At 38.8% G+C, this 20,395-nt stretch overlaps 2 protein-coding genes across 2 annotated transcripts in view; one reads left to right on the plus strand and one right to left on the minus strand.

The window, feature by feature from the left end:
• mccc1 (methylcrotonyl-CoA carboxylase subunit) overlaps positions 1–20,395 on the plus strand; it is a 170,170-nt gene that overhangs the window by 18,971 nt on the left and 130,804 nt on the right. The gene's annotated exons all lie outside the window — the stretch shown is intronic.
• atp11b (ATPase phospholipid transporting 11B) overlaps positions 1–20,395 on the minus strand; it is a 54,311-nt gene that overhangs the window by 3,472 nt on the left and 30,444 nt on the right. The window contains exons 13-29 of the mRNA XM_059569829.1: positions 20,185–20,343; positions 18,967–19,142; positions 18,780–18,848; positions 18,601–18,674; positions 18,411–18,514; positions 16,254–16,435; positions 11,620–11,823; positions 11,220–11,373; positions 10,976–11,078; positions 10,749–10,894; positions 10,612–10,671; positions 9,637–9,764; positions 9,286–9,424; positions 7,695–7,760; positions 7,515–7,618; positions 6,941–7,106; positions 2,025–2,158 (exon numbers count right to left, since the gene is read on the minus strand). Coding sequence (XP_059425812.1) covers positions 2,025–2,158; positions 6,941–7,106; positions 7,515–7,618; positions 7,695–7,760; positions 9,286–9,424; positions 9,637–9,764; positions 10,612–10,671; positions 10,749–10,894; positions 10,976–11,078; positions 11,220–11,373; positions 11,620–11,823; positions 16,254–16,435; positions 18,411–18,514; positions 18,601–18,674; positions 18,780–18,848; positions 18,967–19,142; positions 20,185–20,343 — 2,168 coding nt within the window. The remainder of the gene's footprint in view (positions 1–2,024; positions 2,159–6,940; positions 7,107–7,514; positions 7,619–7,694; positions 7,761–9,285; positions 9,425–9,636; positions 9,765–10,611; positions 10,672–10,748; positions 10,895–10,975; positions 11,079–11,219; positions 11,374–11,619; positions 11,824–16,253; positions 16,436–18,410; positions 18,515–18,600; positions 18,675–18,779; positions 18,849–18,966; positions 19,143–20,184; positions 20,344–20,395) is intronic.

Raw genomic sequence — 20,395 nt, forward strand, 5'->3', positions numbered from 1 at the left:
TCATTCGTATGAAAGTATTAACCTTTTCCTAGCCAGAATATGTTGGGTACGGTACCTATATGTGAAAAAGATAATTTGCGATAAGTAAATATACATGACGTAAATCTATTGTTTGTAGAAAAATACGGTATATATTGGTTAACTATAAAATGTATATTATATTTGTAAATAGAGTGTAATTAAGCAGCCCTTGAGGATTGGAGCCGTTCCAAAGCTATAGTCCTCAAACGCCAGACCTGCTACTCTTGAACACCAGAGGGCATTGTATTCATCCAATGGACTAATCCCTCTGAAGCACAGCCATATTTTACATAGATCCATGCTATATAAGATAAAGAATACATTGATAGCTACAGTAATACGATTATCTTTGGATAGAAAGGACTGGTAAAGGGCAAATGTAAATGTACTATTGTCATGTTTTGCAGATGAGGACAACCGTTTTAAGACCTTGAGGAGGTAAAAAGTTGAAATCAGAACACGTATTTGCATTTATATAGTTAAATATATGTCTATGCGGCATACTGGCCTTATACAATAGTAACAATCTCCTTTATTATCTAAAGCAGTGGTTCTCAACTGGTTTTTGTTTTAGGACCCATCAAGCGTGATGACCCAGTAAACCAAGTACCAAAATCATCCCAAAGTAGATTTAAAAAAAAAAAGAGAAAGGTGAAAGAAACACTAATAAAATGCTTGATTTTAATGTAATTTTTTTTATTTTTATCATCATTTAAACAGAAATGTGTGACTAATTTTTGGCCCATGACCCACCTGCTGAGAACCACTGATCTGAAGACATATGGAAGATAAGCAGTACAGATCACTGATAAATGCAACAACATATAATCATTTAGATGCTTCATTTGAGACACACTAAAATGGTAAACGAACAGTGATAAAGCGTAGTAAAATGCCTAGTAATACTCTAGGAGGAGGCACATACTCTCTTGTTATTCGTCCACCACTTGACACACTAAATATGAAACGCTGCCTTCATGCAATTACACAGATTATTTCGACTTCCATAAGGCTTCAAGTTTAACGTAACAAAAAAGACCAATGAAAACAAGAATCCTCTTGGAGACTAGTCTCACGCAATCACGATGTGGTCCCTTGTTGAGTTTTTCTTTGCGATAAATGAGCCGATCATTGGCCAGCCAGAGCAGAGGTCTCCTCTAGTACCCTGCGCTTCGATGGCAGTGTTCTAGCCGTTATACTGGAACAGGAATCTTACATTTAGTGAGACCAGGTCTCCTTGTACTAATCTCACCACTGCAGAGCAGTTTCAGAACTGCCCTGCTTCCAAAGTGCGGATACAGACAGTCAAAACGATTACGCGAAAAGCTGAGGCTTAGGAGTGCATTACGTTGGCATGCCATCACAAACCCCTCCACGGAGAGACACACACGCAAGGCCAAGACTACGACGCAGATTCAAACACTTGAACAGGGATGCAACGTCTCAGAACACGTAATGACAGGATGTTCCATGGACCAAGCCATATAGTCCAACATTCGGCGTGCAAATACTTGCATAAATTGGCGCCACAAATATTAGCCTAGCTATTAACTGGATGTGATGTCTGACAACGAGCATGACGAGACAGCTTTGGCGATTATGGACTCGTATGGAGGCACTAGATCTTCAGCAGAGAACATTTATCTGCCACAGAGATAAGACACGAAAAGCAACACCAGCAACGAAGGATGCACCTCGAAAGATGAGGAAAGACGAAAGACAATGGGTTGGAAGGGCAGACTCAAAGTAACTTTTCTATGTTTCCTTGTATACGTACATACCTGGAGCATCCCAGGCGATGAACCTCGCTCGAACTTCTAGCTATTCTTTGTTACATTAAAGGCAAATGAATTCACCCGTTTCGGTCTTAAATTCTACATTGTAATCATTAGGGAATGCTTTGAGTGCGCTGGCGGCTCCCATTCGTCCAGGCTGCGGACTCGTCGTGCTCCAGCTTGTAAGATATGTGTTTACAGCAGAGGCTAGAGAGAGAGAGGTCGCACCTGGTGGCCTGTGCGGGGTCGCAGCGGCCCATCATTCGCTCCACCAGCCGGCCCAGCCGTGAGCAGGCGTTTTGCCCTTCTGAGAAACAGCACATGGAGTCCACACATCCGATGCCCTGGTAGGCCTCAATAAACTGGAAAAAGAAAAAGAGAGGTCAACCAGAACATGAAAGAGATGAAACAAAATGGTTCCCAACAAACATATCTGCACTGATTTGATGTCCGTAATAGGCGATGACTAGATGTCTTAATATTTGTCATACTGGATACTCTTCACACATCAACTTTAAAATGAAGGATTTGTCCTGTATTTTACAAAAGCACTTCCACAAAAAGGGCACAAAATTGGGCTTGAAACCCGAAGGGGTTTACAAGGAAGATGTAAACTCACAACTATGAAAAAAGTCAGAATTGTGTGATTATAGGTTGCAATTAACTTTAATTCAGTGGCAGAAACAAGCTTTAACAAACAAACAAAAACAGAAATAGTATACCAATTTATACCCAATTAGAACTCAAATCATAAATGCAGTGCATTATTTTACATTTAAAAGATGAGAGGTCTGAAACGAGACAATGAATGACCAAAAATGAAGACATTAGAGTGATAAATGATGCCATCTCATCAGAACCAAAGACATCCTTGGCCTCGACAGAAATTATAGTTCTCTTTAACTCAATACTCAATTACTAAGATGGTGCTAAAGGCCTACATGTTAAATTACAGCCTGAGTGCTCCAAGATGGCTTATTCATATCAGATTCCCAATCAGATGCTATCAAAACCAAACAAAGAGGAAAAAGAGTGCGTGCAGCCAGAAGTGAGGAAGTCAATTCTTTGATCTCCCTCAGGCAACCTGACTAGGCATTATGCAAACTACCAATATTAACATTAAATCCCTCCAGACTCACTTCAGCATGCCTTGCAGAATTGCTACACAGTCTTGAAACAAATGTTTTTGTTGACTGATGCATTAATGAGGACTTTTATTTACATCTTGCTCTACATCTACAATAAAAGATGCTTGAAATATGCCCAACTAGAATCCACAACTATAAAGACAGACAATCTCCAACACATTCGGTCAACACAGAAATACAGTCCATTTTTCAACGATGTTTCTTGTTAACCTGAGTTTGGGTTAAAGATTTAGCTATTACTACATGGACCTTCTCCTTAAAAAAAAAAAATCTATATTTGCAGGAACTTGTGGAAAAATTAAATGCTACAAAACTTCAACTGTTTCCTGTAACTGTAAATAAAGAGGCAGTTCAAGCGAAACGTGCAGTTCTAATCAAAAGCAGAACCTTTGCAGTAATTGCTGGAGGCTATGACAAATGATGCTGCTGTCATTTCATCTCAGTTACAAATAAATGTGCTAGCTATTAATAAATCATATTTACCGGTTTAATATCTGTAGAGGTAAGAGAGTCATGGATAACTTTTCTTGAGCTCATTTAATGGAAGCAAACTATTGAGTTCTGAGGCTCCACCATAGTTTAACTGAACAGTACACATCTAAATTAGGAAAACAAATTTTGGTTTTCAGTAAAAGCTCTAGTGTGAAAATGTGAGTAAATGGCCTAAAGATTTGTTTAGTGAGTAATATACAGTGAGTACAAGTGAGTACTCCAAGTACTGGATACAGAAGTCGCTCCTGAACTCGTACTGGTTGATGTAATACCATCATCTTGCAGCTGTGAACCAAAAACATGTAGGCTAACCATTGGCAATTTTGTTTGGAGTCCAAAATATATGACAAATCATTAGGGCTGCAACAACTAATCGATAAAATCGAATACAAAAATAACCAGCAAATTTGATTATTGAATTTTCAGGTCTGTGTGCTGCTCACAGAAAATATCACCAATCATTCTACTTCATAATAGTGAGTAGTACATTTCAATGGACAAACCACTTCTGGAAAATAGTGGAGGACACATAATTTTTTATAATACATTCTAAATTTTAATTAGGTTTGGATTTTCATCCGATTAATCAAAGAAATAAATCAAAAGATCAACTGATTTTCAAAATTAGTGTTAGTTTGCAGCCCAGCATTCAGGAAAGAAAAAAAAACATATTTGCCAGCTGTGTGTACTTGGCCATAATATGAAAAACATGCTATTAAATTATAAACAAAAACCAGAAGCATAAAAGTTACCATCCATTGGTGAATCACACATGAACGTCAGTAACTTATAGAAAAAGAGCAGCTCATTCGATCAATGATTTATAAGGTTGATGAAAATACAAACAAATGTCAACAAACATAACTGATTATGGGGGGAAAAAACTATAAATAAAGATTAGTAAGACATGCATACATTTAATGCACTTGAGGCGAAGATTAGATTAGACCAGCAGAGTCTCGAGCGAATAGATCAGAAAGATCTAAGACTCATGCCACTCAGAGCAGCCCTCGCTCCTGGTTACATCACAGGAAGAGCTAGTGTCACATGATAGGATGACTGGGTCATGGTGGTCACAAACTGTACACACACAGACGGAGGCCTGGTGGGGGGAAGAGTACTACCTAGGGGAAGGGTAGGGCTGCACCAGAGGTGGAGGAAAAGCAGCGATCAGTGGCCGATTGTCCTCCCCTCTGCTCCCGATTTCAGCAGTGTCATATTCTGAGCTGACTGAAACCTTATCCGCTTCCATCTGGAAGGACAAAACAGCGCGGTAAGTCTCCCAAACGGATGAAAACAGAAGAAAGGGGAACGAGCATGAAACTGTCCCATGTCCACTGCGAGAAAACACAACTTCTGAACTTGAAGGCTCCGTTTCAAAACCTAGTGAGCTGCCTATGTAGGCAGCATTTTAAGGCATCTTGGGCACTATCCAGATGTGAAGTCTGTTCCAAAACACTTAACGAAACCTTTGGCCAACTTAAGGCAGCATCACTCATCTTTCACAGAGCAAGTCAATTCTTTTTGCCAAAAATGTTTATATACAATATAACAGTATATAATCAAATGTAATTATAATTGATTATTTTACCAGAAATTTGTGTGCGCTAGTATATTTAACTATTTACTATTTCTCTGCAAAATTTCACCGATTTCGGAGTCTGACGAAAGGAAACAAGTAACACATTTTTAGATTTGTTTTTACTGAATTCCCACAAAGTTAAACTCTTTTAAATAAGTATTTTTAATGATGTCTCGCTGGAGGTGGACTGGAGATTATTTTCTCTGCTCGTTGGTAGAGGCCCAAAGCAATCGGTTTGGGAACATGTGGTCTGGGTAAAAAAAAAAAAAACTCATTCGAAAGCTTCCAAACTTTATATAAAGCCTCTATCAATGGGGCTGTGAGCTCAAGCTCATGCTGTCCGAGGATACATCTCCAAACAGCCACGTCTGCTTTCAATTCACACAGTCATGCACTTGCAGGTACGGGTTACACATGCAGGTGAATAGTTAAGGCACGCGAGTTGCTTATTTCGCTCTCTCCGCATGCAGTGTGAGGGTGTCTCTCCTACTCTACCTAATCTTGCCCAGCTGATTCTTGGCTCTGGACAGAGGCTGAAGTGCGATGAAGTCATCACCTATAGCCACGCAGTTGGTGTACATCTACAGAACACACAGAGAGTCAGTAAAGAGGAGGAAAAGTCACATGAGCAGTTCAACACTGTACACCAAAACCCCCTCGCCACACACATTCAGAAATGACAGAGACAGGAAACTGGAAACAAGCAGCAGACGCAGAGAGAAATCACTCTGAAACTATTGGGTGTCACCCGCAGGGCAGCGTGTGCTGACGCCACAGAACCGTACTGCAGATACTTCAGTTACTGCCTCACTTAGGCAGGTAGAAATAAATAGGAATACAAGGATTACAAGAGTACAAAGTGAATAAAACAAGCGTTTTAATTGTGCTAGATGACACAGCTTGAATTATCCTATCCAAATAAAAGGCACAAACATAAAAAAAATAAACCCAAAAAATGGACAGGTCCTATACAAGATGGTAACATATCAGGAACCAGAAACTATTAACCAACCACATCCCAAATTATTAACTTATAGCTGTAGTCTCCTTACAAAAGTCAAAACTGCTACCGTTTTTAGTTTAAGTGTTTGTCACTGACTGATATACTTCAAGTGCAATCGAAGAACGAATGGGTTTGGGTTAAAGATTCTACCAAACTTCTAACAAAGGCTGTTAACATGACTACAATATACTAAAAACTGAACTTTCAAAAAGTTTTGCATACACACGACAATATTGTCAAAACCCCTGTTTCACATGGATCTCTGAAAACAATAAAAAAAATCCTGCATTATTCATGCCAGATGACAAAACGCCCCCAAAAAACTTGGTCAAAACAAAGATGTTTGAGTTACTGTTGGTTCAAAAAAACCTGTTTCTAGAAAATTAGTGCTGGCTTTTAAACACCATCAAGCCACTATTGTTTATTATTATTACCATATTATTATTTACCATTTAGAGAATCATGAAATATCAGTGTAATTTGTAGAGACTACTAAAAAGTTTAGTACTTGTGGTAATAGTTATCTTACTAGAATGAGAAATGATGTTACTTAAATGAGGAACTTTTAACACCCTGCCAGTCTGGACTATTTTCTAAATATTCACACATATACCTATTACCAGGAAGTGACCATTAAGGTAAGCAAGCCATCATGAAGCTACATTCTGCCATTATCTATTCTCATAATTCAACCAGACAAGATGCAGTGCATTTCCAGATGTAATAAGTGTCCACTGCAGTAGATTTTTAATGTTGTGATGAATGCTGGTGCTGTCGGATGATACCTCTGAGTGAGTTTAAGTGATACTGTATTACTTCATCAGCGTCATCTTTGAAAGCATGACTCCAGCACGTGACACAAACTCTCAGTCCACCTCAATCAGAGCTGGAGCGTTTGTGGTGGAAATATGCCGCTTACCTGAGATTTCTGCGTGCTGGTCGGCTGCAGGTGCCTGTAGAAGACTTTCTTGATGACATCTGGAAACAGGCAGGCGACGACGATGATGATGATGGCAAACCAGGCCGAGCCGCTGGACAGCAGCTGAACAAAGACGAAGTACATGTCCTGCGTGTGAAGAAAAGGCCTAACGGAGAGGAAAACTTCAATTAGTTGAGCAGTTGATAATTGTGTCAAATATCTAACTAATTAGCAAACGGGCAACAGTTTCAGAGCCAGAGCCAAATATTGAGCACAGCATCTTGACTGTATTCCAGAGGCATCGCTACTGGACACATGAGGCCAGAAAGAGCAAACTCTTATCTCCAGCAAGTCAACAATTCAAATTGACTTCAAATTTCTCACAAGAAAGTGCCACTGAAAAACGTTTATTTGCTGACTACCAATCTGAATAATGCAAAAAACGAATTCCTCTGAAACAGACCCATAATGCCTATGGATTGCTGGTAGGAAAGCATGATTTCTTTAAAGTTCAAATAAAATTCAAATTAAATATTTCTGAAGGCACTATGGGAAAACACATGCGATACAGTACCAGATGATGCTGCCATAAAACAAGGAGAAGATGAAGTAGAAGGCGATGGAGCCCCATGTGACAAAGTGATTCATCCACGTCCAGAAATGTGTTTCTATGGCCAGCTGTGGAGACAACAGAGCAAGTGAAGCTCACGTGTTATTTAAAAAGCACACGTGTTGGATTTAAGCACACACTCACCTTCAACGTAACCGTAATAACCATCACAGTGAATACTAAAGTGCCAAAAGTCCAGTTTCCAAACATCTGCAAGAAAGAAACACGACTGTATGAAAAGATTTCAAGCTAGCCCATCAGACTGTTCACATGTCATATGGGGTGAAGGAAATATCTAGAGGCTTTCACATCATCCAAAATAAACCATGCCCAACCGCTTTATATCAGAGAGCAATTCCGGCTTGACGGAAGCCATTCGCTGTCATGCAAAGTGCAAGTGAGGGAGCACGTCCAAATCTTGTGGTAATTGAGGATGGCAGAGTATCAAAAGAATCGAGATCAGAGCCGCTAAACCAAACCACAGAGACAGCTGCTCATTAGAAAAGACACATGCATCAACTGGAATCCAGTCAGCTCTTACCAGTTGCCTGTTAGCTCGCAAAATCTGAGAGCATGCACAGCAAGAAAGAGAAAGAGAGAAGCAGAAAAAAGTGAGAGAAGATGGATAAGTAGTAAAAGCCAACAGTTCGGTACAAGTGTGCCAGATAACGATGTAATTAGTTGGAGGATTGATGCTTTGTGTCTGTAAGCTAGAGTAAATCAATAGTCACTGAGACCAAGTTACAGTTATTAACGTCTAACCAAGTGCATTCATTACCTTAAAGGGTTAGTTCACCCAAAAAAGAAAATTAGGCTGTGTTTTATTCACCCTCGAGAGATCCTAGGTGTTTTTTTTTTCTTTCAGTCGAATACAGTCAGAGTTATATTCAAATTGTCGTTGATCTTTCAAGCTCTTTCTTTGTAGTCAGCAGGTGTTGTGTTGCATCAGTTCAAAAGAAGTTAAATAAAAAACGCCTTTCCTGGAGGTGAACAAAGGCCTCCTGTAGCGAATCGATGCTTTTTCGTAAGAAAAATTTCCATATTCAATATGTAATAATCACTTTAATCTAGCTTGCACTCACTGTTGTACACAGAAGCAGTCCGAGGGGAATTACGTATATATGTGGAATCAAACAAAACAAAGGTCAATAATTAGAAGTACAAAACAAGGATTTGTAAAGAAGAATGTCGGAGGATTTCGCGCTGACCCAAGAGGAGACTGGTTTTCTAAAGTCAGGAAACTTTGCTTCTTTTGATCCTGTAAACAAACGTTGGTTTTCACGCGGCGCATGCGCAACGCTGACCTCATACATCATGCTCCCGGAGTTGCTTCAGTGTACAACTGTTGGCGCAAGCTACATTAAAGTGATTATTACATATTGAATATGGACATTTTTCTTACAAAAATGCATCGAGTCGCTACACGAGGCCTTTGTTCACCCCCCGGAAAGGCGTTTTTTATTTAACTTCTTTTGAACTGATGCAACACAACACCTGCTGACTACAAAGAAAGAGCTTGAAAGATCAAATACAATTTACAATAGGCTGAGTAAAATGCAGCCTAATTGTAATTTTTGGGTGAACTAAGCGCTTCTAGCTAAATTATTGAGAGAGCATGTGTGAGATCTATACAGAATGCTGTGTGGAGGATATCAAAGACAACTGTCATGCCACAGACACACAAGAGCTTGAATGACAGAAGAGCGAGGTGAAGCCGAGAGACACTGGCGCTGACCTGTCCATTTCCCATCAGCGTGGTGTCTTCTCCCATCAGGACGTAGGAGCCGAAGAAGAAGACGAAGGCATGGCAGAAGCCCAGGAAGGTCCAGTACAAAAAGGTTTTGAAGGACAACAGGGAATTTTTACTGATGTCTCTGAAGAAGGGAAAGAATATAACTTCATTTTGATTTGTTTGGGGGCTGAAAACAACAAAACAGACTCAAATTCCCATTACAGCTAGTATGAAATTAAAGATTATATTGGAAATAGAGAAAATGTGCAGGTGCATTTTTAATTTTTGCAATTCAATAACGGATTTAATGAATTTAAACTAATACTACATTTTCTTTTAAATAAAGTTAAACACCTGTAAAGTGCTGGTTTGCTCTGCAGAACATGTGGATGCACCAGCTGCTCAAACAGACTGTATACCAGTATGGGCAGAGAGGTGAAGCAGATATTATACAGCGTCAGATACACGCTGTCATAAAGAGTCTGCCAAGCACAAGAGAGCATGTTAAACACCCACACTAAAATCAAACAGGTTTTTGAGAAATCACACATTGGTCACACATACTGTACAGTAAAAGGTCAAACTGAAATCTCCAGGCTTAACCAACTACTGATGATTTCTAAAAACACGCAACAGCAAATATCTAAAGACTGGAAAACCTCATATACTGTGTAGTCAGAGCAAAAAAATGATGTTTATTATAATGACAATAATTCTATTCTACTTGAACCTGTTCCAAAACTTTTTTCACTCTCACATGAAATTCCCAACACAATGGATTCCTACTGAAGCAACTGGATTTCAAAAATTTGATGAACAACGGAAGTCCTAGGAGTGAGCTGTAGATTAGGTCATTTCTCCTATACCACCAATTCACCAATAATTTTTAATTGGACTGATTAAAAACATTTCTGTAGATCGAACATTAGCAACACCAATGTCAAGGGTTCCAACATAAATTGGAAAAAAGGGAGCTTATCTTAAATGCAGTGTAAGTAGCTTTGGATAAAAGCATCTGCCAAATACATAAATGGTAACTAAACATGTCAAATAATTTAATACTAAGGCTTTAGAGTTAAAATCATTAACCCTGCATATAAGCAGTAGTAATAACAACTTCGTAAGGGAGTAAAAGGTGAGGTCACATTTAACATTGTTTTTCTAAAGGTTCCAGGTGAAATCCAGTCAATTTCAAAGGGAATCCTTGCGAGTTGGTATTTCAAGTGAGGGTGAAAGATTTTGCAATGGGTTTAAGTTGGTCACAGATTCGTCGTGTTAACCACCATAAATGACATATGCACACTGATATACACATCTATAGACACTTACTTGCTGTGAGAACAAACAGAAGAACTGGTATAAAAACTGGGGAGTGATAAAGCACACATTCTACAAGAAAACAGAACAAGAGTTTTATAAAAACGCAAATCTTCAAACTCAAAGCCACACAAAACGTCCCAACGTACCTTGTAGAAAAAGTATTGCACTAGGGTTGCTATTCTAATGTAGTAGAAATGGCCGTGCACAAGCAGCAGTTTGGCGAGGAACTTGAACCTCGCGATTGCATAGTCGCTGTTCCTCACGGCTTGTCTTCCTTCTTTGCCCATGATTCCTGTAGGTTTTTTTTTTTTAAATTCGGTTAGCTTGATCGCAATACATTTGACTCACAAGCCGCACCTTTGAGTCCACCTACCAATACCAACGTGAGCCTCCTGGATCATACTGACGTCGTTGGCTCCGTCTCCGATGGCTAATGTAATAGGCTTCTCAGGAGAAGTCTTCAACAGTCTCACCACCTGCCAAACACACACCAGCGCGATGAAAACAACAGGCCAGTGTGGGGCGACTGAGCAGAGACCAGCCATATTAGTGTGCAGGACCTCTGGCCTTGTGGGGATAGAGTGAAATGTCAACACAAGAAGGGTGAGGTGACCCACCTTGGCCTTTTGGAGAGGTGCCATTCTGCAGCAGAGAACCGCCGAGCAGTTCTTACACACCTCCATGAAGAGTTTCTCATGCTCCCGCAGAGCCAGAGACAGACTGGCCCCGTCCACCACCAGCCCATGCTGGATCACATGATCCTCCTTGATCCTGCACAAACAACATCTTAAACAATTAGGCCTACAATCCGTTTCCCTTTCAGATGCAAAGTTTATGGGAGGAGAGTATTCAAATGAATCACGCAATGCGCTCGTCAAATGACCGTTTTTCTATTGTTTTGCCCTTAGTCCTATATTCCCATTCAACATGGAAGGTGAAAGCCACTTGACACTCATCATGAGAGAGAGTCTAAAAGGGCTGGAGATCTCAAAGGAAGTGTGCAGTGGTGTGTTGTACCTTCGGGCTAGTCTGCGGAGCTGCTCTGCACACTCGTGGTCAGATTTCTGCTGCACGAGCTCCAGGACGTTCATGGTGCGGTGGAAGTGACCGCAGGAGAGGCTCACGCTGACTGCCGTCTCATGCTTGTCACCGGTCAACACCCACACCTTGATTCCAGCCAGCCGCAGCGCTTCAATCGTCTCCTGGACTTTGTCCTGCAGCCTAGACACAAACACGCACAGCAGGTCAGAGCATCTGGGTTTCATAGGCCACAAAATATAACAACAATAACACGAACACAATCAAAAATAGTATATTTTGCTGTGAATGCAAAGTGCTGTTTTAGTTTTGAATTCTGTTCATTTTTCTCTCATATCTGCTAAAGAAGCCTATTCATTTTAAATTAATACACTGAATATTAATTTAATCAGTTGAAACATACTTACCTATTATTGTTTATTTCTTATTAAAATGACATTGTTATTATTATTAACAATAAAAATAGCTTTAGTACTTTATCACTGATATATTATTTTACTATTATACCATTATACTGACATGTTTTGTTAAAATTATTACAATTTTAATTTAATTTAATATATACACACACGCACACGTAAGATTTTATTTAATTTCAGTTAAGGTTTTTTTTTTTTTTTTCCAAATGCTGACACACCACTGATTGGATTAAAATGAACAGATAATTATCTTTCAAACAAACATGGAAAAAAAACAACAGCAATGATGTGCAAATAACCAGGTGGTAATTATTTTTTATTAACCTCTTGGTAATTATACTTTAATCACATTGAAAAAAAGTTTTCTACTTTTTTATTTTATTAACAACATCAAATCAAGGCACTTTTTTAACAGTTACACTATTCAGGACTTTTATATAATTTTTTATATAAAGTTTTTTAACAGCTGTCAAGTATCTGATAAACGTTAAGAAGCATGTTCTTAAGACCTCGTTTAGAAAATAATTAAACGTATCTCTTAGCCTTGACTTCACGCAGTACTAAACGAAGCACACTGTTGGCACTGACTCCAGAGACAGCAGCATTATGCTGCAGAGAATGCCAACCACATAATTGCAGATGCAGTCACGGCTTGTTGTTTCCCTGAGGCTCGATTAAACATGCAGATTAACAAGCAGCTATTCACATTTGACACACGGAAATGGCTCACCATCATTAAAGCAAAACCATCCTGGTCTCTACAGTCCTCATGTGTGAAAGCGGCACACTGATGACAGCTTCATCAAGTTTTCTTATAGTCATAAATGTTTTTCATCATTGTTTTTACTCTCTTTGACTTTAAGTCACATTCACAGATGTGTTGTTCAGAGAACTTACGCAGGCAAAATGTAGTCATTTCAACTGCAAATGGGATTTGAGTTCGAGGATGAAAGATTTCCATATGCAGATTTGTGTTGCACAATTTTATTATTGTTCTCTTTTTTTATTCCTCATGCTTTTTATATATAGCTCTATACAGTCGCCTACCACAGAGACGGTCAGATCTATGTGAGGATTTCTCTGAAGATGCTCATTGGGAGGACGTGTATGTACCTCAGTTGTACAGTTTTAATGGTTCTTCAAAAGGCTCATGGAAATCACAGCGACAGTCATTGCAGCTCAATTCCAGACACGCTCCTGTGTCCCTGCATGCCTTTAACACTTGAATTGCACATGTGGACAGAGATTGATGGCTGGCCTTAAGAGCACAGAGAGCTGTGTGAGTCACAATGACATGTCAAACTGAATTAGCAGCAGCTGCATACTGACTCACGGCTGACTTCCTGCTCTCCTGCTAGGAGGCCATCCAATAATCACGAGCGAGCACCAAACCAGTGTGAAGTCATCACACCACTGCCATTATCAGCCCTGTCTGTTGACAATTAACTGTCATATACTGTCACAGACAGTAAGTGCATTTAACAGATCCAACAGATCCGACTTTTTTATCCAAAGCTCTTCAGTGATGTCAAAAATAAAGTTTGAACTGTGTAAGTTCAACTTGTAAATTTTAATGCAGATAATAAAAAAAAAGTAAAAAAATAAAATAAGGACGATATATTTGTCGACCACTAGCATTATACTTTGTCTAAATCAAGTGTGACTTTTGTCAGTTTGAGGCCATCTACACTGAACATGCCATCGATTTCATTTTATTGCATTGTTCCCTTCATCTCTGGTGTGAACACAATTTAAGCAACATATTAACATTAGTAATCATAAAAGTTATTTGGCATTTTTTTATTATCTGAATCAATTATTCTATTTGGCTTTTATTTTAACAGCGTTGAGAACGCCTAGAGATAACCTAGTCTTAATTAATTAATTGTCGCAAATTAAATTAACATCCTGCGAGTATTTTAGAGTAATGCAATGCTAATATTTCCATTGTGCTGTGACTTGTTGCATTATGGCTTGTTTCCATTGTGTTTCAGTTTGTTCTGTTGTGCTAAATTTATTGCATTGCGACTTGTTTCCGTTGTGCTGCGCTGATTTCGTTGTACTGCATGTTCTAGGTGTTCTCAACTGCTTTTTCCATCTAAAAAATGCATCTAAATTACGGCCTATGCTCTCAATGTCAAATGCAGAAATATTAATCCATGCATTTATGACCTCAAGGTTAGATTATTGTAATGCTTTATTGGGTGGTTGTTCTGCACGCTTAGTAAACAAACTACAGCTAGTCCAAAATGCAGCAGCAAGAGTTCTTACTAGAACCAGGAAGTATGACCATATTAGCCCGGTCCTGTCAACACTGCACTGGCTCCCTATCAAACATCGTATAGATTTTAAAATATTGCTTATTACTTATAAAGCCCTGAATGGTTTAGCACCTCAGTATTTGAATGAGCTCCTTTTACATTATAATCCTCTACGTCCGCTATGTTCTCAAAACTCAGGCAATTTGATAATACCTAGAATATCAAAATCAACTGCAGGCGGCAGATCCTTTTCCTATTTGGCGCCCAAACTCTGGAATAACCTACCTAACATTGTTCGAGAGGCAGACACACTCTTGCAGTTTAAATCTAGATTAAAGACCCATCTCTTTAACCTGGCATACACATAACATACTAATATGCTTTTATTATCCAAATCCGTTAAAGGATTTTTAGGCTGCATTAATTAGGTAAACCGGAACCGGGAACACTTCCCATAACACCCTATGTACTTGCTACATCATTAGAAGAATGGCATCTACGCTAATATTAGTCTGTTTCTTTCTTGTTCCGAGGTCACCGTGGCCACCAGATCCAGTCTGTGTCCAGATCAGAGGGTCACTGCAGTCACCCGGATCCAGTGCGTATCCAGACCAGATGGTGGATCAACACCTAGAAAGGACCTCTACTGCCCTGAAAGACAGCGGAGACCAGGACAACTAGAGCCCCAGATACAGATCCCCTGTAAAGACCTTGTCTCAGACGACCACCAGGACAAGACCACAGGAAACAGATGATTCTTCTGCACAATCTGACTTTGCTGCAGCCTGGAATTGAACTACTGGTTTCGTCTGGTCAGAGGAGAACTGGGCCCCCAACTGCATTGAAAGTTGTTTAGTTGGGGAAACTTCATCTCCAGCGATATCGTTGACTTGATTGCACGGATACTATTTAAACTAACCTGAGCTGGATGATGACATCACTGAAATCAATGATGAACAGGCTTTAACTGAAACATGAGTGTTTACTATTGTCATTTTGCATTATTGACACACTATTTTCCTAATTAATGCTGTACAGTTGCTTTAACAATCTGTATTGTTAAAAGCGCTATATAAATAAAGGTGACTTGACTTGCTTCTATTGTGTTTGCTCAAATTTCATTGTTTTGCGGCTTGTTTCTGTTGTGTTGTACCAAATTCAATGTATTGCTGCTTCTTTCTGTTGTGTTGCGCAAATTTTGTTGTGTTATAGCTTGTTTCCATTGTGTTCACGTACACAACGTATATTGGCTACTAACTAGATGTAACTAGATGGCAAAAGCTAAGGTTCTTCTCCACTCTTCAAGCACACAAAAACATAAGTCTTATAGATGGTGTTTCTTGAGTAAAGAAAATGCTGTACTTATTCAAACATCAGCAGTTCTTTATTTACTCTGACATTGCGAAGAATTAGACATTTGTTTTCAAACTGCGCATCGTGGCACTTCATTTTGAATAGAGGCAGGGTGGAGTTATGAGGTTTGACTGACAATTTAAGGATATTTTAAATTATTTTCATTGATTAAATATTTGCAATACTCACAAACAGACATAACTATGACCAATAGCACTGATTTAAAATGCAAATAATTGAAATAGAGATAGGAAGCATCTGATCATTTTCCATGGCACATTGATTGGGAAACACTGATCTGAAGAATACACTTATTTGACAAATTTAATTTGATCATGTTTATATTTTTTTATTTAATTAATTTTCAATGCATTTATTATTAATATAGTAAATATTATGTAAAAAAAAAAATATAAATTTCAGCAGTTATGCATCTGTTTTTACTATCTTTCAATGACATGTCAAGGTGCGATGTATGTCAAAGGAATGCCACGTGACCAGAATGAATTTTCTTATGCTTATCTCCACCTCAGCATCCTTGTGTGTGTGTGTGTGTGTGTGTGTGTGTGTATAGACTCACTTGTCCTCCACCCCAGTTGCTCCCAGCAGTTCCAGGTCTTTCTCGATGAAGTTGAAGACCTCGACCAGTCGTTCCTCTCTCTGCTGCAGAGCTGTTCTGGCTTCATGGAGCCGTCGGTCCACTTCCTGATACTCATCTGCACTGAATTGTCTGCAGGCCACCACTAATGTCCGCAAACCCTTCTACAAGAGTGAGATGGGACAAACACATGAGGAAGAAAGTTAAAATAGTCCAGTTTACTGATTTGTGCACAAATGAAGGATCCATTATATACAAAATAATGTAATACAAAAATGTATACAAGTATAAATGATGGTGAACTGCTGGGAAAGAAGCAGCTTAAAAGCCACAGTCCTGAGCTCCATAATGTCCATAATTGAGTTCATGCACTTAAGCACAGACATAAGAGAGCATTTAGCATATGGAGGAGCTTTTCAATGTCACTGCTGTGTCTGAAACATCCCATGAGTCTCAATACGATCCTCTGAGAGCTGCCGAGAGCATGTGTCTGTGTGTGTGTGTGTGATGTGGGTCTAAAGATGCTCTCATGGGTTTCAGCACATCTGATAATGAGGACAGAAAATGGAGCTAATTAACTGCAGTGCTCTCACCAACATCATTTGAATTAGAAAAGCTGAACTTGGACCAGACCTCGACATTTTAACTAGACTTTTAGATGTCTGAAGAAAAAGTTTAGCAGCTACTCGCTCATCCATGCTTTTGAGAAGTTGCTAGGGCATTTTGAGGTGATTTGTCTAGACAGTTGTTTCCTGTACAAATCAGTATCTACTAAATGGACAACCAATATATCGGCCGATATTTGTCTTTTTTTCCAAATATCGGCATCGATAAGTTTTTCTGCTTGGCCGATGTGTTCGAGCACACACAGTGCTCACACTCTCTCTCTTTTTCACCATCATCTTTAACAGTTCTGTCTAACATGGATAGAAGTCTGTGTAATAATCTGATATTAATGTATACAGAAAGTATTATGATTGCTTTTATATTAACATTATTAATGTTTGCCTATTAGTAATAGAAATGCAAACATTATAATACTGTCTCATTTGCCGTCAGCATTAAGCAAATATGCATTTATATAATTCAAACAAATCTTTGAATGACTAGTGAACATATAATTTCACAAACATTGCAAACTTAGTCGAATCCAGCTGAGATCTTGTGAAGTGTGTAACGGTACGTGTATTCGTACCGGACCATTTCGGTACAGGGCTTTCGGTAGGGTGCACGTGTGTACCGAATGACCGGATGCAATACTTTGTATGTGGAACATAGGTACGTACATTTTCGTGTTTCCAAACGAACATATTAAGTGGCGGAAGTCTCCGCGTTTAGCGCAAATCCCGCCCTGCAGCTAATTCTAAAGCCGGTGACACACTGGCTGCGAACATCACTACAACTAGGAAAAAACGATTGTAATTCAAACGCAGCTCCCGTCAGCATTTAAACAGACCTTTGCTCTTAATTCCGATTGGTCCAACGCAATAACGAAATCTGAGCAGGTCTAAAAACTGAAACTGTTGATGCTGCACTTTACGCTTTGGAAAAGTAAAAAAATTTTTATATGAGCAGGCCTACAAGCTGGGATTGGTAATGCTGCACTGTAAATAGTTATTTATAGTTTTCATTATATTTTATTATATGATATTGGTTTGAGACTGAGAGTATTTTATTTAGTGGAGAACTTTGGAGCAGTATGTTATTTCTTATTTTATTTCTTTTTTTATTTTATATATATTTTATTAAAAAGTATTTAAAAAAAGTGTAAACAAATGGTTAAAAAAAGTTTATAGTAATAACCAACCTGCAGTTCAATGTTTGCATTTCTTTCCCTTACTGTACCGAAAATGAACCGAGCCGTGACTTTAAAACCGAGGTACGTACCATACCATGATTTTTGCGTACCTTTACACCCCTACTTAATTGTCCGTTGAAAATTGCCAAAATGCAGCTTTGAGAAAAATAAAGCTGTATTTCTCCACACGCCGCAAAATTCGGTGTGGACGAGTGTGGACTGATTACTTTAGGATCAGGATATGGTCCATTTTACTACTTATGAGCACCAGTGAAACTTCAAGCACCACTAACTAGAGTGAACTAGTATGCAAGCATGTCAACATGATGTAGAGAGCTCACCAGTGCAAACTCATCCACGTGGACTCTGGTTTTATCGATTTCACCACTCGTGGCGTAGGGCAGAACGGCTGATTCAGCTCCTTTTGTGAATAGCACCTTTTCACCTAATGAGAGACAGAATGACATTAGATAACTCCTCAAGCGCTGCGGTTCAGTCATAAACAGCACATGTGTGATCAGAGACACATGCCTGAGGGCTTCTGAAGAATCACACTCATTCTTCTGCGGTTTGCGTCAAACTCCAGAACGTGGAGGAGTTTGTATCTGCGGGTGGAAAGATAGCTGTTAAACAGACAACTCTAAACGCTAAACAACTTTATGAATATGGTTCACTTTTAGTGTTTTAAGATACAGAAAAGTGCGATGTACTTCTCTGCTTTTCCAAATGTTTTAATCTCCATGGTTTCTCCATGGCTTCCTATAAATGTGACACCCATCCTGCAGTCAAAAAAAGTTTTTTTTTTTTTTTTCTTCTTCACACAAATGTAATCAAAAGTTTCAACAGTCATGGTCAAAAGATTAGATTTGGCACAACTGACAGAGAAGCTAAGCTGACCTCTTGGTAGCTTCCACTAGTGCTTTCTCATCAGGAGAAGAGGCGTAATACTCCATCTGAGGAGAGAAGCCGTTGGCACGAGAGAACGGGTCTCCTGGCCCATCCGTTTGATCATAACTGATCTGCACCGTGTGACACAGTGAGACGGCTTTCAGGAACAACTCCTCCTCCCTGTTCTGAAAGATGTACACACAAAATAATACTGTACACTCGGATTTAAAACATGAAGAATGTCACCACTCTAATGTTTATCATGTATCACAAAACCGGTCCTATTAAATGTAAAACTTAAAATATAAGGTAAAAATATTGCAATTTAATAATTAATGCCATCATAATTTAGCACAAACTATTATTTGTGTTATTTTAGTATCAGAGACATAATTCTAGTTTTTTTTATATTTCAAAGTATGTAGATTTTAGCAATTTTTTTGTAATTTTTAGTAATTCTTATCATATGTTTTAGCTATTTTAGTACAATTCAATTAAAATGAAAAATGAGAAATGCCTTGGCAACTGACTGAAGTAGTTATTTTTATATATATTTTTAATATTCATTAGAAGTCCAAGCACAGAGTGTCAAACTTGTACCTATGGATGGTACTAAATCTTAAAAAATCTTTATGTATTTTTAAATGGCATAACCGTATTATCAATAAAGTTGAACACTGGTATGCATTCTCTTTGGTGGATGTCCTAACATACGCTCTAAAATGACTCGTCTACATAAAACAAAACCACATTGCCTCCATCTTCCAGTCCACATTCTGTGGCTAATGACAACAAATCTGAATGGCTTAATGTTAAAATAAACTGATATATTAGTACACTGTGTGAAAACGAGTATGTTCCAAATATTTTGAAAATAGCTGGTTCTATAACAAGTTTTTGCCAAAAACATCAGTCTCTCCAAATAAGCTAGGAATCCATTTCCACAAAAACTGTTTTGTCACTGTTTTATTCTTTTGTTAAATGTTTTTTTTGTTTGTTTAAATGTTAAATGACACCACTGTCGAGCAAGGTGGGCGTGGCTTCAGCAATCGGCTCCAACCTCTTTAGTGATGTGCTGCCAAGATGGCGATGGCCCCGCCCACTTTGAGCTTCAAAAATGCTCTTTAGAAACCTACAAGTGACCTTACATAAACTAAGCCCATGTTTCTATAGTCTACGACATGGACAAAATCCCCTATCTTCCCAAACTGTAAAAATGGACCTTACCACACAAGGCACCGATCCATCTGGAGAGTCTTCTGTCATTCCTTCAGGGACAAGCTTCCCGTTGATCTCCTGGTATTTAATTCCATTGATAGAACACTCCCTAAACTGCATCTCGTTCTCAGTGAGGGTTCCCGTTTTGTCTGTGAAAACGTACTCTACCTGTGGCCGCAAAATTAGCATAGATTTACTCATCGCCAACAGTATTATACCC

This window comes from Carassius carassius, chromosome 16 (assembly GCF_963082965.1).
Source record: "Carassius carassius chromosome 16, fCarCar2.1, whole genome shotgun sequence".
In the NCBI taxonomy this organism is placed as follows: domain Eukaryota; kingdom Metazoa; phylum Chordata; class Actinopteri; order Cypriniformes; family Cyprinidae; genus Carassius; species Carassius carassius.